Source organism: Semicossyphus pulcher, unplaced genomic scaffold (genome assembly GCF_022749685.1).
Source record: "Semicossyphus pulcher isolate SPU_LCO1_2020_fin unplaced genomic scaffold, fSemPul1.0.p SCAF_14, whole genome shotgun sequence".
Lineage (NCBI taxonomy): Eukaryota > Metazoa > Chordata > Actinopteri > Labriformes > Labridae > Semicossyphus > Semicossyphus pulcher.
The window spans coordinates 28,606,205-28,629,761 of NW_027211648.1; the positions used below are offsets into that span (position 1 = coordinate 28,606,205).

General features: G+C 42.2%; 1 protein-coding gene across 1 annotated transcript in view; it reads right to left on the reverse strand.

Annotated features, from left to right (window-relative positions):
- eipr1 (EARP complex and GARP complex interacting protein 1) overlaps nt 1-23,557 on the reverse strand; it is a 65,339-nt gene that overhangs the window by 40,534 nt on the left and 1,248 nt on the right. Inside the window, exons 3-5 of the mRNA XM_069662112.1 lie at nt 14,476-14,608; nt 11,247-11,403; nt 440-539 (exon numbers count right to left, since the gene is read on the reverse strand). Coding sequence (XP_069518213.1) covers nt 440-539; nt 11,247-11,403; nt 14,476-14,608 — 390 coding nt within the window. The remainder of the gene's footprint in view (nt 1-439; nt 540-11,246; nt 11,404-14,475; nt 14,609-23,557) is intronic.

Here is a 23,557-nt window from a genome sequence, read left to right on the forward strand (position 1 = left end):
CCACAGCTTTGTGAGTGTGTGCACATTTCATATAGGTACATAGTTCTGATGTCCACATACATTTGACCAGGTAGTGCAGCTTCTATTACATTACATATGAAACACAACGGAGGCACCGCAGCAGTGAACTGTGAAAAGAGATATTGGAAATGACCTTTCTATTACTTATGAAACAAGACTATTACTATCTCTGTGGGAGAGACTGACCAGAATAATGTTAAAGTGGTCACAGCTTAGAAACCCAGATACTGCGTGTGCATTTGTGTGTGTGTTTGTGTGTGTGTGAGACAAAATGAACAGTGGACACTCTGCTGTTGTCGCAGAGAGGATGTGTGCGCTGATAACACCGAGACGATATGGTTGTTATCAAATAATGAGTTAGCTATTGTGTGATATGGTGTGTGTCTGTACTGTGGTTTACAGTGTGTGTGCGTCTTACTGTGGCCTGTGTGGAGCTCTCCTGCAGGTCCCAGAGTAGTGCGTGGTTATCAGCCAATGAAATCACACGCTTGCCGTCCCCCATGGGCTCCCACAGCACGCTGTAAATACACAAAGGCACACACACACACACACAAAGTCAGAGTCAATTAGAATACAGATGTTGGGCGAACATGCACACAGGCTCACAGGAGGATGGAGCATGTCTGGTTTCATATGAGCGCTAAATAGAGCATCTTGTGTTACTGCACAGCTGAACAGATTCTAAACATGTGCAGGCATTTCAAGTTATCCTACATTTACTGTGTCAACAAGAAGACAACTATCAAAGCTACCCATGAGCCATGTGAAAGGGGAAGACTTGGGTTCATTTTATCATTGAATTCAATTAAAAAACATTTTTGCCGTAAAACTTTGAAGGAAACCTTTTTTGCAGCAGATGATATTTGATCGAGGGAAAGAAGTCGGGCTACGATACGATTCAGGGATTTGCTGCAATGCGATACAATACGATGCAATTTCATGCATGCTTCTTTTAGATATTCAATTTCCATAATTAATTAAACTAATTCAATCAAATTCTATAAAAGGGCTGGGGTCACCCTTTTTGTCTTTTCTTACTAACAAAATTTGAGACAAATAAACTAGAAAACGAGATTCAACCTGCCGTCTCACCAGGTGAGTGTTAACGTTTGTATAGCTGCCGTTTCAATTAATCATGTTTCTACCAAGCGCCAACCTCCGGGGTTGAAAAATGAAGCCAATGCGGAAGTGCAAAAAAATGCAGTTCCTCGAGTGGCCACTTGAGGCTCCAGAAAACAAGAAATAACATTACAGCAGATGGGAAAATGTATTTTTACAGCGGAAATGAACATGTTTACAGCCTGGTACAAAAAACAGTTTTGTTATAAATAGCTATTTTTACTGTTTAAGATAATTGTACAGGGGTGATTTTTTTTTAATAACAAACCCGTTTTAATTATACAAAGCCTTAAATCATAGGGGCGGGGTCACTTGAGTGACAGGTGGATCCTGCTGGCCGTCTGTTAGACATCAATGCAGACACACAGACGCAGAGTTTAACTTCGCCTGTTTGTGTTGTTGGAGCCTTTTGGAGATTTTTTAAATATCGGACAAATAATTTGTCTCTCTCTGTGATTATGGAACGATCTGACCGTGTGAGAAGTCTGTGCTCCAAGTGTTCGGTGAGTTAAATTCAAGTATTATTGTATGATATGTTTTATGTAGCAGGTATACTGTGCGCTCTATAGCTGCTTGTTGGCCTGTTCAGTGTTTATCAAACACTTATTGTATCGTCAGCCAGTAAATAGGAGTCAGAAGTTGTCCCTGCAGAGATTACAGCGAATCGTGGTTATGAGAAGACCGGTTATTTTACGTTTCCCGCAACATTTTCCCAGTAAGCTAGCTCATTCTCGAGCTGATGGATCAGCCACAGACACAGACTGGTTAGCTTTGACAGCTTGGCATTCGCCAACCCCTCGCTCCTCTCCAGCTCCACCCTCTCATCCAAACATGGTCACTTTGCTCCAGTAAACCAACATGGCTGCGGCAATATTTCAGCTTCATTATGCAGTCGAGAAACCAATGAGTGACGTCGCGGTGACTATGTCCATTATTTATAGAGTCAATGGTTTCTACAAAGCAAACAAACAGACTGACTTTGGTAAAGTTTCTCTTGTAAAGTCAGAATGACTTCTGTCCGGATTTTAGCTGTGGAGCACTGTAAATCGCTTTGTTTACGGACCTGTTTTCTCCTTGCAAGCCTTCTTACACTAACATAATGAACACAGTCTACAGATTAGCACAACTTCTCCTGTACATTAATTCATAAGTTTACAATCGGGCAATCAACCCAGGGCTCCCCATAGCGATGTAATTGCATCTTTAACGTTAAAATCAGTTACCGGTGTGAATCTTGAATCTTTACACCCCAAGAAAGAAGCCTCAATATTAAGTTTAAGACCTTTAACATGACATGTAATTTTGTACTGAAACAAAATGTTTGACGACTGCTACTGGACTTGTTGTTGTCCTGTATACCCATGATAGTTAGGAACATTACATGCATGACACACACAAACAAAATAAAAGTTATATACCAGACATAACTGTCAGCCGGTTAGGTCCTGATAAGACAGAGAACAGAAAAGGCGCCTCACGTTTTGCAGGCGCACCGCACGGCCTTTTCTGTTGAATCCTACGGTTAAAAAAAGAGCAGCTTACTGCGCCTTTTTTTTCTGTTGTTAAGGCAACCACCGAATCATTAGCTGTCATTAACCTAACCGTTACTGTCACCCCCACCGAAGGCACGCCTCTCCTTTCATCCGATTGGACAATGAGAAAAAACGGCTTTTCTGCTTTGAGTTGAAGTTTTTTCAACACGAGTTGCACAGAGCAGGAAAACGTGAGGTGCCTGGCAACGCAAAGCAGCGAGCGAAAAGTGTCGCTCTCATTGTTAACAACTATAAAAAAGCCGCCAGCAGCTGCTAAAACTCGCTCTGTCTGATCAGGACCTTTCACTCCCTTTTCCATCCCATTCATTGAACACCAATGTATGTGCGTGAATCACATTGAGTTAATGCTGATGCTTTGCCCTGCTTGTTCCCTGGGTTCTAAGAGAGCATTTTACCTCTTTCTATAAGCTTTTTTTCCACCACAAATATTGGGCACTGGTGAGAGGGTACTTGGCTGAAAGAAACATTTCAAAGGGGTACATGATTGAGGAAAAATTGAGAACCTCTGGCCCTGTGCAGGTTTAACCTACAGAAATGAGGCTGCAGTTAATCAATAAGCGTCCAAAAAAAGTGTCATCAGCATACAACCGAGCTGTGCACAGTAAGCACAAGGTACTTATTGGCAAATCCAGCAGCCCGATTCTGTCAATCTGTTGTTCAAACACAGCATTGGGATGCAGAGTTGCCTCAGTGGTGTTAAAGAAGTGGTAGCTTTTACTGCATACTTAGCTTTGATTCCTCCCCGCATACTACTTTCTGCAGAGTATCGATTCCTCGCTGCATGCTTCTTGGAGTTTTGATTCTCCTCTGTGCTCTACTTAAAACATTTATTCTGTGCACGCGCCATAGGGACCGATCCACACCTGACACTCTGGAGCCCAAACTGTTGCTTTATAATTCCCTCAGTGTTGTTTGGATCTACACACTTGTGTGCCTTTGTTGTTTGTTCTTCTGTGTTTGGATGGGCTGAGCAGCTAAATGTAGGCAGAGACACAACTATAGGGAAAAGAAAGAGGACACAGCCCGAGTGAGAAAGCTTTGCTTTTAACTCTGAGTCCTGTCGACTTTAAAAGCAATATGTCAGAGCAGGCACAGACCCGGCAATAAGCTAAACATAACCTTGGCCTGGAAAAGCTGCTATATGCTTGTTAAGGTTTTGATCTGGTGTGACGTTTCAGCTCAAGAAAAAGAAATCTGTGTCTAATTTGGGTTAAAGGATATAAAATGTGACAGAGGTTCAGCCGTGGTCTGGCTGAGGGTTTGGATTTCTGAGCCTGTCACAGCTTTAAAGCTGCTGTCATTAGAGGTTTACAAAATGATGCCATTTATTTAAGCAGTTCATTAATTAGACAACCCCATTTTCTTGGACTCATTTGTCAACTTGAAGCAGAAGCAACAATGCCGGCGTCTGAGAGAGCGCGTGTGCTGAAGAAGGTGAGTGTTCGCAGGAGATAAAAGACATGACAGAGGAAGGAGGGAGGACAAAATTACAGTTTGCTTTTGGTTTAAATTCTAATTTCAAATATGCATGGACCTATTAGGAAGGGAGAGGAGGGAGTGGGTCGGGGTGGGGGAGGGGGAGAAGTGGGGTGTTTATAAGAGCTTTATATTCATTGATGCCGAAGGACAGCTTTTACTACGTGCATGAGCTTGGGATGCAAAGACTGACATAAAGACAACCATCATTGTTTTTAAGGGGGCACCACACTGACTTACAGACATGCCAGGCTTCCCAGCTGGAAATGTTTTGTTCTAAGAACGTTCTGAGAATGTTACGTACAATGTTCTGGTAATGTTTTGAGCGGGAAGTTTTTATCTGGTTCCCAGAATGTTCCTTTTAATAGTTGGAGAATGTTCTCTGAGAACATCTTCAGAACGTTGCAGCGAGAATGTTCAAATCACATTTCAGGAATGTTTTATAAATCCCGTTCTGATAGTTCAGGCTGTACTAACATCCTGAAAAGGTCCTCAGAATGTTGCAGTGAGCATGTTCTACCTTTGTTCTTATGTCACATTGAGCAAATGTTTTATAAATCCCGTTCTGACGTCCCAGGCCTCAATAACATCCTGAAAATATCTGCAGAATGTTGAGGTTAAAATGTTTTGTTTTAGTTTAAGTTTTAACGTTACAGGAACTTTATTTGAAATGATCCTCAGGGCCCGATCAGACAGAACACGTTTTGCAGGCTGTAAAATGCGAGGCATCTTTTTTGTTGAAGCCTACAGTTAAAAAAAGAGCAGCTTTTTCTACTGTTGTTAAGGCAACCACTGAATCATTAGCGGTCATTAACCTAACCATTATATTGTAAACTGACAGGAGGCCCGCCTCTCCTTTCATCCGATTGGACAATCAGAAGCGGGCGTAGACAGACGTTCTCCACAGCGCAGTAGCTAGCTAACTGACCGAGCGCTCTTGGTGCTCTGCGGCTAAATGTTGCAGACTGATTGGTTGAAATTGTTTGGTGCTAACTTACGTAAGCACACGTGAAATTTTGTTTTACCGGAAGAAAAAATGATCTGATTTTGATATAAGAATACGAAGAAATTGATTTTCTGTATTTTTATTGGCCTATATTGTCAAACAGATGCACAATATTACCGGGGATGTGATCTAAAAGGATTTAAATGACATTTTTCATTTCACCTCGACTTTAAAAGGGAGTATTGAAACAGGTATCGAGTATCATTTTTCTTTGTACTCGTGTCATATTGAAGTTTGAAATACTGGTATTGTGACTACCCTACACATAATACCTGTGTATTGTGTGACATTACTGTTTATTGAGTCTTTAATCTCAAGCCGATAATAAAAAATCTGTCTCTATATCGCCCCTGTTACATATGTGTGAAAATGTTCCTGCACTTTGAAAACAACTGCTCTCAGGAAATAACCATGATAATGCAGTACCAGTAAAAATAAAGGAGTTACTGGATGTATCCCTCCACCGTCACTTATTTGTTTATGTCTTCAAAACGTTATCAATACAACTCCAAACATAAGGCTTGAGAGCTCACAGACTGTATAGATGGAGACTGCAGCATGTCAGATACCCCCTTCCTTTCACACACACACTCCCTGACATATAAATCAGCACACCATAGGACCAATTAAAACATACTCACCACTTTGGGATTTACACACAGTCTGCTTCCCTATAGTATAAATTAATTCATTCAATAGACGGTGGAGGGGGGGTGTGCAGCATCTCACACTTCCTCTTATTAGAAAATATAAGTTATGTGCATTTGACCTTGAGCTCTGCAACATGCCGGCACACTGGATACTGGAGTGGTATGTAAATAGTGTCTCGGAGAGCTATGGAGGTTTTATAGCCCCATATATCTAAGTCCGGTACATGGATGCACTGCTCTCTCTCTTTGTCTCTATCTGTGTCTCTCGCTCTTCAGATTGCTCCCCAGCTTTGCTGTGCTTTGCATCCATATGAGTCCAATCCAACAACAGCCAACACAAACAAAGTGTGTGTGTGTGTTTTCTCCTTCTGGGTTTCAGCATGTATACAGGGACACCAAGGGCAGTGTGATTGTGTGTCAGTGTGGTGCACACAAACAAAAAGGCTCAACTGGCTACTGAAGGAGAATAAAAGAGCTGGAGTATGCAGGTGCATCCCAGTGGAGGTCGGATGCAAGGGTTTTGTGGCCATGTCAACCACTAGGCTGCTGAAAGGGTTGGGGGTCTGAGGACAGGACCCAGGGTCTCACCAAGGCTCCCGATGAAGGCAGAAAGTGGCTCTGGTTGAAAAGAAAGGACAAGCACTGACCATCAGCTAGTAGGAGGGGTAAAAAGGGCAGGGAAGCACCTTTGAGCCCTCTTGATGTGTCCTGGGATAATCATAAAATACCAAAGATGGAGAGAGCCCACCTGATGGCCCCAGGGAAGTGGTTTCGCCCACCCACAGTCAAAAAAGGATTGCATTTTACGATGCAGAAGTGTATACCAAGTCGTACACGCTCAAAGTAACAAAAAGGGAATTTCACATTTATTTTATCCATCGTGCGTATGCTGCGTTTGAGACCAAGACAAATTTCTCAACGGGGACGATAAGTGTATCGAGTATCGTATAGAATATCATACAGAATATTGTATCGTATATATCGTATTGTATCTCGTATCGAATATCATATAGAATATCGTGTATCGCAGGGGTTCCCAACCTCTTTGACTACACGATTGCTACACAATCAGTAGCAATAATATTTTTGACGGACCGGTCAGTCCCGTATTTCTGTGAAAACCCTTCATAAAGCATAAAATACGCCTTCACAAGCTGTGAGATGAGCCGGAGGTGATCCACGCATAGTTTATCAGAGTTATCACGCCGCGCGGGGAGGAGACAGACGTTTGGAGAGGAGCAGACCTGTGTGTGTTTTGATGCTCATACCTGAATCAATAACGCTGCGATCCGTCCGTATTTCTGCGCACAGTTAAAGTATAAACTTCGTCTCCACAGGCTGCCATATGCCTATATGCTGCGTAGTTCATATATTTCACTGAGAGCTGTAGAGGGGCATCAGGCTTCATGAGCAAAGTTTCATGGGATGCGAAGCCAGGGTTGCCAGGTCCGCGCTTTTTCCAGCTGAACTGGGCGGCTTTTGAAGTGTCCTCAGAGGTGCGAGGCCCTGCTGCACACTTCACACAGCCCATGCGACGGTTCTGACTCCGCGTATGTTTGGAATGTCACAGACATCAGTTGGGATTCACGGCCCGGTACTGAACAACCTACGGCCCGGTGCCAGTCCACGGACTTTGGGTTGGGAACCCCTGGTGTATCGCGTATCATATATTGTAACGTGTATCGTATCATATATCGCACCATATCGCATTTCATCATATCGTGTACAGGTTCATTATGAAAAACGGGTGCAGTGCATTGCCAATGTTTTCTTTTTCTCTGTCTCTGGGGCACAGCTGCAAAATATGATCTTCATTTGACGCCGTTGTTGTCAAGAAAAAAACAACAATGCTTCACATTAAATGACTGAGTATCTGTCCAAAGTATCTACAGAGTATCTGTCTTCATTAAATTGCAAACCAGCTACAAAACTTTGTTACGTACAGAGAAAATGGAATATGGGACAAGGATTACAATTTACAGTGTTTTGCCTAATCTGGATATTAAACTGTATTGATTCAATGCGGCTGAAGAAATGCAGTGGAGGGAGGTTGAGACTGCCGACGCCTGGGGATGCAGCCTGTTGCATTTAGGAGCTGCTAGAAGTAGACCTCATCTTTCTTGGTCTGTGTAGCGTGCACTATTTTTCCCTGTAGCTTTTTTTCCTTCACGTTACCGATTCCGATGACTAGAGTTGAGTAATGGACGACACCGAGTACCCCTCGGATACAAGTGTGATAAAAAACATGAGTGATATTGGTGGAAAAACACTGATTGCTAAACTTTTGGCTAACTTTGGCTAACACTACACTCTGCGAACACTGCACTGTTGTTGTTGTCAACTGAAACCAGCTGATTTTCTGGGAGGCTGGTTGGTCATCGGATCGGATTGGTGCGTTGACCGGTTTACATGTCGATACTCGATATCGCATTACAGGCAGAATCAGAGGCAAATACAGATTCACACTTTAGCCACTTAAAAGAGCACAGACTGAAATCATCTTCTTGTGTTTATGTAGGACTCTTTTAAGTCTTTGAAGTACGTGGTAACCCCCACCCCGTCTGCCGCGCCGCTTAGCTTAGCTTCCGTGTAGGAACTCCAGCCGGCGTCTCCTTACCGGGGGCCGTGCTGGCTCTTATCTACTGTATGTAGTACACTTACTATTTCTAAGTACATCATACAACCCCTCCAAACTATCCCTTTAATGCTCCCGCCTCTGCCCATACTTCCCAAGGATTATTTTTGATCAGAACCTGCTGGTCCTGGAAGAAAAACCATCAGACCTGCAAACTTCAGAGCAACGCCTCCATCAATAATGTAAGACGTGGCTGAAAAGGCCGGATTGCAAAGGCTCTATAATCGACTGATGCCCCCATCACACATCAAAACCGCCTGGTGTGTATGTGTGAGTCCTCACTACTGGGGTCCGATTGATTGGGGCTAGGGGACCCTCACAGTGAAAATCACTCCTAGTGATCAGCAAGAAATCGTTGTATACACACACACACACACACACACACACACACACACACACTTCTGCCCCCAATCTCTCAAAAGAGACTCAACATGTATACAGCCAGACTCTCGAGTAAAAAGTCTTTCACTTGAAATGATCACACGATAATACACATGATCGTATTCAGGCGTGTGCACCCACACACACAATCACACCCATACACCCCTCTAGCACCCTGCTGTCACACCACACTTTACAATATTAACCTTGTTGCCTTTTGCGCTAAACTATTCCCGTCTAAGGCCCTGATTGGCTCAAATTGCTCCACATGATTCAGTCCGATCGACCCGATTGAAACCAATCGAGGGATGAAGAAAAAGAACGGGACAAAAGCAGATTTTCCTCCTGTTTTTGTTTAGCCCAGTTTCTTTTTTTTGTGTATTTTTGTGATATTTCCATTCCGAGCACGCTTCACAACAGGGCAGCGGCTCAAATGTTTGCCCACCCAAACAATGAGGGGATTTGGAGGAAGGAGAAAGTGTTATTGTTAGTGGGAGTGGAGGGACACCAGCCACCGGATAACACACACATGAAGGATGCAGGATACACACACGGGCAGACACGCTAGAGTGGACGCAAACACACACGCGGGCAGGTGAACAAACACACAAACACACGTTAAACAGACGAAAACCTCATAAGAATACTAACTCCAATCTCTTTACTCTTTGTCTGCTCACACACACAAACATTCACACATACTCAGACTGGTGCAAGCTGCCAGCATTATCCGGGTGTGTGCGTGTGTGTGTGTCATAGAGAGATGGAGGAGGTGGGCAGCAGACCAAAGCCATCCATCTAGAGGAGCCAATAGTGCACAGCATAGGCTACAGGCTTCACAGCACTGAATGCACCCTCCTACCAAACACACACACACACACACACACACACACACTCCCACCAAACACACATGCACGCACAGTGTGGTGCCCTTGTGAGGGTTACAGCTCTAAGGGTGTTAAGATGGTGCAGCCCAGAGCCATCAATCTTTCCCCAGCAGCCTTGCCTGACCTGCCCTCTGACACACAAAAACACACACACACACACATAACGTACACATACATGGGTGCGCTCCCCTCCTCTTTCCACACACACAAGCACCAAACACACACCAAAATTGCACAAACACTCTCCTCTCCTCTGCTGCGTTCTTCTTCATGAGCTTCTTTCTCTCTCGCTCGTCCTCACTCCTCCTCCTCTCCATCTTTATCTCTCCCTCGCAGACACCTGCTACAGTATGCATCACGCTAACTGATTGGCGCCTCTAAAAATGATAGCAATCATGTGCCAGCCGATGAACAGCGGACTAAAAAGGGGAATGACCATTGATTTTCATTCTCATCAGCGGTGAATTATGGCGAGGCATTGTGAGCAGGAGCTGCGACTGTAAGACAAAAGGGAACGGGCCGAGACTACGATCTGAGACGTGAACCAGTCGATAGTCTGAACCGGAGAGAAAATAAAAACACCCATATGGAAGAGAGACACGGGCAGAGTGGGAGATAAGAAAACGAGGACAGTGTGGGCTATTTCATTTTGAGTATGTCCATCTGTCCTCCGCTGTGTGTTCAGCGCTCACTGTTTCTAAACGGCTCCTCTTTAGTTTGAGGAGCTCTGATCTCACGATAAAACTGCCTGTAAGTTGTTTGTTTCCGTGTTTGTGGTGGAAAAATCAAACAGGAACGTCTCTGCCGAGGCTTTTCAGAGAACTCCTGAATGAAATAAGGTACAACATGCTGTATTATGTGATGTATGAATCAGAGCATCACAGTGGACAAATCATGTAAAACGGCACTCACATGCCTGAGTATACAAAGAAACCGTTTTTTGTCCTCTACACACGTTTATTTTAGTCATGTGTCGAAACAATGCGTGTTCATCCGTCTGTCTAGTCTGTTTCTCTGTTTACCTCACAGAACGAAGGAGTTGCTCGTCTACCGCTGCCTCAGTCAGTCTGCTTTTGTTGTGTTATTGCGTGGTACACAATTTATGTATGGATCCAAACCAACCATTTAAAGCAACAAAGCCACAGAAAAAACGCAATAGTCCATCAACTCCTTTGTCCTGCAAGGTGAACTTACAGTTTTGTGAATGGAGTCTGGTGAAGAGAGTAATGGCTGTTAGAATAACAACATGTGGCAAAAAAAGACTCCAAAACTTTTGATACCTATAAGTTAATTACACATTTTTCAAAATAGGGCCCAGATTTATTCCCGTTAAATATATACTGTATATCCCAATATTATAATAAAAAATCCTGTATTGTGTTAAGAAATATGAACCCTACCCCATCCTACAAACACACACCGGAGACATCACATAATTGCGTACTACAGTGGATAAAAAGAAGAACTGCACTTGCATCCTTTGTACTTTGAGTGCGACTGTTCCCCAGCAACACCTACCAGGCAGCGTTGCTGTGTGCGCTGTCATCTAGGTGACAGAGCAGCTCCAGGGTTTGGGGGTTGTGGGCGGAGTCGTCAGGTGACTCATGACTTCCTGTCTCCCAATCAGAGGGCATCCGCCATACTGCCGCACAGGACACCACCCGGCTGTCACTGGCTGGAGGGGGCAAGAAACACAAACACACACAGTCATTCACAGTTTGTTAGAGTACAGTGCAGTGTGTGTTTGTGTGTGTGTGTGTGTGTGGTAGACGAGTGCTAATGCGGTGATGTGGATACACTTTCCTCCAAATCCACATCACACGTGAGTTATTTTGGCACATCCACACCGGAGCCAGAGCTGCTAATTGGAACCAGTGGAGTAAATGTAGAATTGATACAGTAATTGGACTAAAAGTTTGAGGCTGGAGGGCATAACCAATCACAGAGAGAGAGAGAGAGAGAGAGAGAGAGAAAACAGAGAGAGAGAGAGAGCCTAATTTCTTTTTGGTGTAGTATTGACAGTGTGTGGGCAGGCGCCGGGCTATGAAACACTGGCGTTAGGCCTATTTGTCAAATTAAAAAGCAACGTGGTGCGAGTCCACAGGCTCTTGAGTGGTTTTAGACAACCTTGCACTTGGAGTAAGTGGGCAAGCAATCATCTTGAACAAAAGGCTTTTCTTGCTCACGTACTGCAGTGCCGGTGGGAGGTGGTATGGAAAGGCTATACGGACGCACTCGTGTGTTTATGACGCCTGTGTATGTATATATTTTTGTGTGCGAGTGTGTGGTGTGCGCATCAGTGCGTAGTGGGCTGTCTGAGCTCCAGCCCGGGCCAGAGTGGCTGTCATCCTGTGAACTGAAGCATGTAGAGCTCAGCTGACAGAGAGCGAGAGACAGAGGGTGGTGGTGGAGGGCTGTGTGTAACCCTGAAGGCCTACAGTGCTCTCTGCCTCCACCTTCCTATGCCCCATCTGACATGGCTGTCTGCTCCGGTGTGACGCAAACTCACACACACACTCACACACCTTCTATACTACTGAGAACCCTCGTTAACATCCTGCATTCCTCAGCCCCTAACCCTTAAAATAACCTGTTCTAGACTTAAAGAGGAAACGACACATACAAAATTATTGATGTGTATTTGCACGATATTTTGAGCAATATAAATCAACCTTTATGCCCATTTCTCTGACCTGTGTTCTTTCTGTTTACGCGTGTGATAAGAGCTTTCTTCTCTCTGTCTATGTTTATGTTTTATTTTAGCTAAAGGTAGATGATCTATGGGGAATGAAAACAGTATTACAAAACATATTCTTGTACCGATAATTTCTTACATTCCTATACAGTATATACTTAGAAACAGTATATACATTACCAGTATTTATGTGTCTTTACTTTCTAAATGGACAGTTTGTGTGTAAAGGGTTTTTATCAGGGTAAGGATTAGATAAATGAGTTAATATAATTATCATATTGTGCATATTGACAGTGAAAGAGCATTGGTTTGGCTCTTTTTTAAATCACACATACATTGCTTCTTGTTATGTCGACCTTGTGGCCATCAAATATTACTTATACCGGTAGTTGTACAAGTAATGCAAAATGTTTTAAGTGATAGGAAGAAGATAAACTGAATTAAGACTGAGAACAGACAGAACCACTTGTTTACAAAGAAGAAGAAGAAGTTGATCTGAACAAATAGGCTTATTTTAAAATATATTGTTATTCTGTTACTGTACTTTTGTTTATTGGAGTGTTACAATTAAGCAAGGTTGTTTTAAGAATCTTTAAAATGTTTTCTGCATTGTTTTAACGTACACTGCCAGAGCTACTTTAGAGTGATCAGGTGGTTGTAGCCTGCTGCTGCACAGCCAGCTGTATGACAAGGTAATGTGCTATGGGCAGGAAGAAGAGACGTGGCCTCGAGTCGAGTCACTGCTTTGATGACTTGACTTGGACTTTCAAGTCAACTTGACTTGATGACTTGCGTGTGTTCAGAAGTTTAAATGTTAACTGTTTTAAGTTTCTCTCTAACTATCAAGTATGTATTTGTCTGTTTGACGTGGTAGTCTGGCTGTCAGTATTTGGCTGTTAAAAAATGATGGGGAGGGAATATTTAATAAATAAGCTATTTGTTTTTGCTTGGATTAAATTTATTTCACTGAACATCAAACATTTAAAAATATTCATTATATATATATGAACAGGTTATATAAATTGGCCTATAATATCATTATTAGACGGGCTGCTAACACCTTGTGTTTTCTCTTTATAAAGACCGGATACTACAGGTGAGAGTGCTGGATCCTGGGTGAAAAAAACTGACTTGCCTTAACTAAGGACTGAACTTGCCTAAGAAAAAATGACTCGAGACTTGCTTGGGACTTGAGCAAAGATGACTCAATATAGTACTTGTTATATATTTTAAAGTAGGATTAATAAAAATAATAAATAACGATACTTGCACGATTAACTTGCAAGTCCAAGTCGAGTCTCAAGTCATTTATTTTTTGTCAAGTCAAGTTGCAAGTCATGAAAACAGTGGCTCGAGTCCACTCGAGTCCAAGTCACCAAGTCTCAAGTCTACATCTCTGCTATATTGTAGAAGATTTTTGCCAAATCCCCTTCCCCTTGTCATCGAGCTGATAAAACCTAATGTTAATCCAGGCATTAGTGCATAAAGCTGGATCTCGTTCTAACCACTGGGTCACGGCTAAAGAATAAAAGGTTAAGGTGAATGTCAAGTATCAAAATGGGAATATAAGGACAAATTGCAAAGCTCTTACTTTTGGTTTTACCACTTGATTTTCCCCCCAATTAACTTGTGGTTCTGTACAAATGCAGTGCAGGACACCAAACCTGTGCTTAAAAATTGATTAATAATAAGAAAACCTTTTATAAAAGCACAGATTATGTGAGAGTTTCTGCTGCCAATATCCCTCATACGGGTCATCATGTCCACACATTCATATTTATTCTATCTGAACACGATTCTTGACACAGTTGCTGATGGACCTTTGAAGAGGAATGAGCTGTTATTTATCACCAGTTATAGACTGATTACATTTAATATTCTTCACAATAAAGTAAAAATATGAAAGAGACAAACCTAAAGAATAAAGAGTAGGAGGAGAAAGTAAAATCCAAACAGAAACAAAGCCAGAAAAACAAAAGAAGAAACAGCATCCTGATGCCTAAAGAGCGCCTGTGAACGGAGCCGGAGACAGACGGAAACAGTAGGACTCACTTTTGTTATAGCAGGTGGTAAGCACAGCCTTATCTGCAGGACTGGCGCCAATGTGCCATATCTCCCCAGCTTGGTGCAGAAGGACATTCTTATTAATGATGTTATTCTCATCATCAAAGTCAATGATGTGGATCTGGAAGAAAAGCAGAGACACAGAGAAGAGATGCGTTGAGGATGAAGCTGGAGTTAAAACACTGCGTGCACCTCCCTCCACACACAGTTCAAAGCTCCTCTCACTCCTCTGATTCCCCCGAAAAAAGAAGACGATTCCTCTTTTTAATATGACAGTAAACGTAATTTCAAGGCAGGCATCTCTTTGGTTCTTTTTTTCCTTGTCAACTTCTTACTGCTGAAGACTTTTCATCTTGATTTGGCCTTTAAAGCGACGATTAAGACACTTTTAGAAGTCACGATGGATTCATGGGAGTTCTGGGTTTGACATGTTGGAGGAGTCGGAGGAAAAGGAACAACAAAAAGGAAATCAATAAAAGCTCATTCCATCTTTTTTTAAAGACAAATGGCTCTGCTAAATGGGTCTGGGGATGAGGTGCATTATCCAGAAGAGCTTTTCTGTTGAAAGGCTTTAATTGTGCAGTTTTTTTTTTTTAAAAGACTTTTTGTTTGCAAACCTTTGGCAGCAGATGATTATAAAGCCAGAGTTAGGCATACTGTAATTTCACATGTCTAGTTGTGATCTGCATATTGTCAATTAACTACAATATGGCACTCATGAGACAATATAGAAAACATTTTGTTTTCAGTCTTAATGGCAAAAAAACATGGAAAAACCAACAATGATGGTGAAGAAAACTTAGGATATAACTTGTGCAAACACAGTCAATTCAGTTAAATGGATTTATTGGCAGGAAAGTTTGTAAAAACATCTTGGAAATTAGTTCAGGTATTCGCACAATGACACTGAAAACGACATTAGATTGCAGAAAAGAGGATATAAAGTACAAAATGATTAAAATTAGAAAAATACTTAATAAAAGATTAAAAAACACAGTATATCAATATCAAGAAAATAAGGGGGCTTTCACATCAGGGACCCGGGCCCGGAGAATACACTTGATCCCAAAGTCCGGTTCGTTTCATTAGTAAGAACACTGTGTACCGTACTAGGGCACGGTTCGTTGATTCGTACCCGGGTCCACTTGAAAAGGAGGTCTCGAGTACGGCCGTGCAGTTCAGAGGATGAGATCGGTGGATTTTGGAGGTGACATTATAAAAAGCGGTCCACTTCCGTCGTTTGGTACGGTTAGCTTTCACACCTGATGTGGACCGTACCCGAGTACACATGAACCGTACTCGAGACCACCTTTTCAAGTGGACCCGGGCACGGATCAACAAATCGTGTACAACAAGTACGGTACACAGTGTTCACACTAATCAAACAAACTGAACTTTGGGGTCAAGTGTACTCGGATCTGGGTGAGAAAGCTTCAACAACAACATTTTGACTTTGAGTGTAGCTAGGCTAGCTGTTTCCCTCTCCCTCCAGCCTTTATGCTAAGCTAGGCTAACCATGATCTCCACATCTATATCTTGAGAGAAAAGCAAATCAGCGTATTCAGAAAAATGATATGCTTAATTTTTCTGTTCAGATACAATTTAAAACATATTTTCTTCCAATCCATAAAATGTTGAATCATTTAGACGTGCAGAATCGATGCACTCTGAGGATGAGGTTTATTTTCTTTAAACATAATTTAGTGAAGCTGTGGGAAAGTTTATTTACCGTTTAATCGGTTTCTTGTGAATGTTCTTGTGAAAACTTTGATTAAGTGACATTAAAGTAATCAATATTAGCCTGAATAATTGAATATAATTTGGCACACAAAAGAATCCCATCTTCAGTCTGTATATCAACTTACTAGTCCAGAAACTGTTCTTCCTCATCCCTTCATAGTTGTTAAAATCATTTCTAAATTATTATTCCAGAGAAGGTTTAAGAGAGGAAACAATTATTTTCTTCAGGTAGTTACTGAATAAAACCCTGTCATCAAATCTGCAGGAGTATCTCGACAAAAATCTTAACTAAAGGTCCGACCTCGCTTGTGTTGCCTGGAAAGGTCTACAGAGTGAATTGTTGATTTTCCAGGGTCAAGAATGAACTCCAGCTCAGCACCAGCATCATGTTTCAGCCACTGTGAAAACTGATTGGAGTCTTTTTTTTATTGTCCTTTAAAAACCTTCATAATCAAGGACGCTAAAGATGCATACCAACAGCGGTACATCTAAACCTCAATATGCAGTAAGGCTGCTTATAGGGCTCCGTGATGCGGCTGAATGTCGAGGCCTTGGCCGTACTTGAAAACACAATCAACAGCTGTGTAACTTTATAGCGCACAAGTTCAACAAACAAGCTAAACTTTTATCCATAACAAGTTAATAGCGACTCCCTCTTACTGAGCTCTTTTTATAAGATGGAAATCTATTCTACGAGGGCCCTCGATTGAATGCAGTTCAGGGCCCTCAATACAGTGAGACAGTGAGGGTCTCAAGGTTTGATCAGACAATTAATGGCGGTTTCTTCCATAAGAGAGACACTTACAGCACCTTCGGGGAGCGTTAATGGGGTTGCACTGGACAATAACTCCTGCGCGGCACTTCCACTCCCCTTTCCTGAACTACTTTTACGGGCTAAACAAGAGGATGAAAGGAGGGGGAGTGAGGAGGAGGAGGACCATCGGAGCGGCAGCATCCTTCAGCCTCCTCAAAGTCAGCTAGGCGGCTATTAACCTTGAGTTGGACTGCATCGAGCAAAAAATTATTAGGCAAAGTTATAATTTTATGGTGGTGGGGGAGCGGTACAAATAAATTCATGCTGGCGGGACAGGGTAATTGGAGGGCCTGGTAATAGGGTCCCCCTGAATGAACCCAGGTGTGAGGGGAGAGAAGTTCCAGCCCTCCTCCCTCAGGTGATTTATCCCTCATTCCTCCAGGCCTGGGGAGTGACTCATAGCCCTCAGCCACTTGGGCAGCCGGCCCAGCACTTTTAATTATGTGCCGATGGTGGGAGGAACTGAAGCAGCGAGGAGGAGAGGGAGGGAGAGATTGGGAAGAGGGGGAGAGGGAGGGATAAAGCCGCGCTGGCTCGTGGCCCCCACTTCAGGGGCCTCTCTGCTAAAGCTCTTTAGCCGCACAGATGACAGTAAGCGGGGCGGAGGAGTAGCGAGCGGGTGAGAGGTGCCAAGCTCGGGCGCTTTATCTCGTTAGCAGCCTTAAATGCCATGCCGACGCGCCCTCCGATTTGTCATTCCAGCTATTGGTCTCTGAGGGATTCGAGAGGTGCTCTGCGAGTTAAAAGAGACGTTTCCACCCTGCATTATGCTTAATGGGAGGTGGAGAGGCCAGCAGGCTTATGGATACAGCAGAAGCTATCAGGGCTGAAATGCCAGTCCAAAAAACATTTTTCACATCGCATTTCAGACTTGGAGAAACTGAGCGTGGCGATGTAGGCCAGCAAACGTATGCAGAGTGGAAAAGACAATGAGCTTCATGAATAAAACGGACTGAAATGAATCTGTGAGTCAAACGTCGGGTCATCGTACAGACCATGACCTCAAAGATGAATGATCCATATTTAGTTTAAAAGCTTTAATGCCCTTTGACATTCATGTCAGAAAACAAAGTCAAAGTCACTCAGATATTTTTGTTTACATTCTTACATGAAATTCAGTTTGCTTTCAAAGACGATAACGCGAGTAAAACAGAAATCAATTCACACCAAGGCCTGTAAATGTTGCAACAGGAAACAGGCAGGTTCTTTGCATGCTACTGAACTAGACTGCCCGAATCAAACCTTTCTCTCTTTACATACAGTCAGTGGTCTGCAAGCTTGTCTTCAGCCTACTTAGACTTTGCACCAGCCCACAACCTACTCCTCTATACAATAATGTAATATTTAAGTTATATTATTTAAGTTTTAGTGTTTGTCGGTGGTAAAATGCTCCCCAAAAATCTCCATCTTTATATGGATCACTCCATACTCTCCAAGGTCGCGAGGAATGATAGCTTCTATCTTTATATTGTCTACTTACGAGGGCTGCACGATAAGACCTGCAATTGTGAACACATCAAGCTGCTACTTTATTGTTGCTCGGTGCAGAAGGAGTACTCCCCATTTTCTCGTTTTCCATCGCTAATCTACAACAAAAGTGCATCTGATATCACATTCGTGAACCCCTCATGAGAGCACAGAGTGAACTGACCGCTGAGCTGCAGAGTCTGTGTGTCACCTGCCTGTAAACTATAAACAAGCACAGATCATGTCGGCGGGATGATCGAGGCAGGCTTTTAGTGAAGCGTGGAGGCTTTTCAGTGTGTATTGCCGTTACCTTGCCCCGGTGCTCCTTCACGCTGTGGCTACAGATACGGGCTGATAATTCAGCAGATGTGTCGCTCGCTTTCGATTCGAAAAGTTACCGTCACCGAGCTGATTACACACGATAGATGGCGTTTAAGTTACTGCAGCCCAAAAGTCTGTTTGTATTTATTTTATAAAGAAACGTGATGCTGCACCTGAAGTCTCTTTTTACTTTTTCATGCAGGTGTCAGAGTCTCTGAAGCAAGTGTAGTAAAAGTAGGAGAGGAGTTTTGTTTCGTTAGAGGAAAAAATACTTAAAAGTCCCAAACAATAAAAAGTATGATTGTTAACTGCACATACTGTATGTATATATAACACACCGCATTTATCTGGTAACGTTTCCTTTTTCTTTTTAAATATTGCAATAAGTGTTGCAGAACAAAAAAATATCGTGCCGCACTACTACATACTATGTTTTATTCATTTTATACACCAACAGAGTTAAAACATGGCGCTCACACTTGTTGCCTGATTCAGAAGGCTGGAAATAAAGGACGTGTGGTTGGGCTCCAACACCAGCTGTTTCCTGCACAGTGAAGGTGCACATATATTGGAGGCTGTGGTGATTAAGAAATCGCTCTCATCCAGTCAAATCACTGGTCTAATCAGTCTGAAACAGCTGTGCCAATCACAGGGATGCATGACTAGCTCAAAGAATACAGAATCAGCTTCACCATAAAAGCTTTGTATGGATCAGTATGATGTAAACAAACAGCACACAAAACTAAAGACAGATGGTGTGTTTTTTTAACAGTTAATAGGTACAGTGAGGATAAAACAATGAATAAGAAAATGGTTTTAAAGTTAATAGTTGAGAGTCTCTCCATGCATTAAAACAGCCGTGGATAACAGACATCATCAGAATAAATCACCTTTATGTTGGAAAAAGAGCCCTGCTTATATCAGAATAAACATTTACATCTACTTTAATTAAAATGGTTTATTTACATTTTAAGCATTATTCAGTTTTACTGCACGTTTGCTCAGAGAATTTGTTTTTTAATGCTTTTAATAAAACGACTAAAAAGGCAGCAAAGTCACGTTGAATTCTAAAATCTGAGTGAAATTTAAGACGACTACATTTCATGTCATTACTGGAAACTTTCTACGGTGACATCACAAAATAGCTGCTAAAGTCTAAAGTGACCTTAGTGCAATGAATAAAATATGAGCAACACCTTTAATACTACATTACTGTAAAAACTGTACTAAGATTAGATTTACTCTACTACTGAAGAATTTGCCTCTGTGGTCTTCTTGTGTTTCAGCTCTGCGAACATGCCAGAGAAAGAGTGTGAAGAGGAGTATATTCAGCTGCTAACAGTGTGTGATAAGAAATCACGCAGATCGACTGGGATGCATTGTCACCATTCCCAACAAGCTCTGAGTTAGACGCGCTACACAAGACTTGGATTGAGCTGCGTCTGCATTCAGTGCCAGACCGTTTTCACACCAAAGTCTGCCAGAAAATAGGCTCCTTTTTTTCAGGGCACAAATCAGTCTCTCTCTCTCTTTGTCTGTCTGTCTGTCTTTCTCAATCATTTATAGCCAACTGTTTCCTTCATCTGTCTCTGTAATAACCTCTGCAAGATGTGCATGCACACCCACACACCCACACATAGACACACACACGCACCAACACACTCAAGGAAAAATTCTCGCTGAGAAATCACAGATATACTCACAATATTAATTATCACATGACGCAAAATTCATTCACTAGAATTTTGATAATCAATTCACCGCTTAGATCTCAAACTAAATAGTTTCTTACTTACAGTAATATAATAATACAGATATGGATTAAGTAATTAATCAAGGAAAATGATAAACATTTACTTGTGTGCGCTTCTGAATTGTAAAAACATTATAGTTAAATAAATCTCTCTGGTCACATTGGCACATTTATAAATATGAGGCCTTTTAAAAATGTGGGATATGTAAAATTTGTTGGTTTAAACTAATGACTGTATATAAAGATGGACGACTCGTCTCCATCCACAAATTTTGTGTTGTACAAAATTGAAGCCCAAATAGCCCCCGTGACGGCTGCTGCCATCTTGCACTGGTGTCGTCATTTGGAGCCGCAGTAGAGATCGGTGGGTGGAGCCGCCGTAGCCACTTCCACTAACCAAAACACAAACGTAACTTACTGCAAGAAAAAACAAAAAACAGCTTCTTGTGTCGGTCTGAAGCAGATATTCATGCTTATGGAAAGTTCAATGACTGTAGTGTTAGTGTTAGTTACGTCTCCTCTCAACGTTCCTCCTCTACTCTGCTACTCGGGAACAGAACGCTGCAGGAGCCCCATTTGTCAACAGAGCTGTCAATCATGAGGCCACACCCCCTTTTTACAGCATCAAATAACTAATTAAAAGTAAACTTGTCAGAAAAATTAACACTTGGACATAAATCAGCATGATAAGAACTAACTATAATGACAGAAACCATGTTTGAGAAAAATGTATTTGATTTGATATTATAGTTTGACTCGTGTCCCATCTGTTAACATGGAGGAGGCGGGCTTTATGACCTATACTGCAGTCAGTCAGCAGGGGGTGCTAGAGAGGGTTTGGCTGCACTTTCAGGGAGCTGTCATGTCATCCATCTTTTTATACAGGCTATGGTTCAAACCTTTATCTGGTTGATACTAGTATACATAAAATATCAATGGATTTTGGTCTGTTTGAAAAAATAGAAGAGTTACTGCTGTAAAAAACGACTCATAAGACATATCATACTAATTTTATAAAATCTAGACCATCGCGACCTATGGGACTTATCTCACCAAGACATTTAAAGAATGTTGAAGAGCTGAGAAACTTCTTTACACGTCCACGATCCCACCCCGCACTCCCTCTCACCCTTTTGCCCACTTTGTAGCATTTTTCAAAATGATGACGTGGGTGGAGTTTGCCTTAGACCACAGGTGATACAATTAAAAAAAAAAAGTTAGGATGCCAAAAAGGGTTTTGGGAAATTGTGATTAAATATCTTAAGTACTTATTGTTTTATGCTGTCTGCTCATAAGTTATAGCTTTGCTCTCAGCAACATTAAAAACATGCAACCAGTAGATCTCCCAATTTAACTCCGTGCACCCCCTTCTGTATCTCCTGAACAGAATCTTAAAATAACCGAGAAACCTTTTAAACGTTGCTTTTAACTCACGATTTAAGTTTTATATTTAACTGAATAGAATAAACTTTATTGTCCGGCCGAGGCAGCAAATTTATCTTTTGTCTCAACCGGGTATAAACACAAACTTGCCACAACATTACATCGACAGAATGACAATCACATTCATTAGGGGAATGTGATATCTGGGGATATCTGATATGCCGACATTTTCCAACCGTTTTTGGCGATTGCAGATTACGCTACCGATATATTAGGCACATGTTTTTTCCACCTAATTGTAGAGAACATCAAGTCTCCCTGTAGTGGAATTGATATCATGCCTACTCTTATTGTAGTGGCCCACTGGCAGATTCTTGAGATGGCCGGTTAAAGCTGTCGTGTTGAATGAATGAGATTTGGCCCCTCCTCGCATGACTGATGCTGAGCACATCCTAGCTGTCTGTTTCTCAGACTTTGAAAAACTGCCATACCGCAGACATCTTGCACCCTTCTTCACGCTTGATGGAAGAGCAGAGTTAATGTTGTAGCATTACGCCAAGCTTTTTTAGGGAATCATCGAGCATTTAGGAAGAATTAAAGGGTTTTACTGGCAAAAAATATCCGATGTGTCATTTTCAAGCAGATACTGATAACGTGCCGATAATATCGTGCATCCCTAACATTCATGAACACAGAGTACAGCCAACAGCCTCTAACATTTAGTGTCCTGTAGTTTGTTACAGACATAAATAGCATTCTGGATAAAAGAATCTTTGTAAATCTGTTTTGTTTTCCAGACAGTCACCCTAAAGAGAGCAACTCTTACTGGGGTAAGTGGCGCAGATGTGTTTTGTCATTCATGACTGACAGGACTTTCCTGAGTATTGCTGTGCTGACGTCATCTAATGGCTTTTGTTGGCAGCCTTCTACCTCCCCTGTTGTCTTAATAATTCTGGTCAGTCTGTTTCTGTTTACTGACGCCAAGCGTCCATACAACAGATATTAAAAACAAACATACACTTTTTCAAGAACTTCATGACTAACACCAAACCACTTCAATTTCATAATAAAAAAACTGTCTCAGAATAGCTTTCTTTCATATCGCCATCGCCTCACAGCTAGAACACAGCTAGTTCAAATCCCGGTTCAGACGTAGGGGGCCCTTCTGTGTGGAGTTTGCATGTCCTCCCCGTGCATGTGTGGGATCTCTTCAGGTACTCTGGCTTCCTCCCACAGTCCAAAGACATGCTCATTAGGTTCATTGGTGACTCTAAATTGCCTGCATGTGTTTTTGTGAGCTTGAATTGTTATGCGTCTCTATTGCCCCTTTGCCATCGGTCAAAAAACCCGCTAACACCCGGCTTTTTTGCTAAGTGGGAAAGGTTATAATCCGCATTCAGACCCAGGTAATTATCGTCTCAGCTCTGATCGGCAATGATGGGAACACAAAACCCAGGTCGACACACTAATCTCCGCTATCTTCTCAGCTACAAATTCCTCCCATCTCCGTCCGAGCAGCACTCGAACATTGTTCCAAATGTGTCGGCACCGTGTTTGATAAACAGACTGAATGATTAATAAATACAATAAAG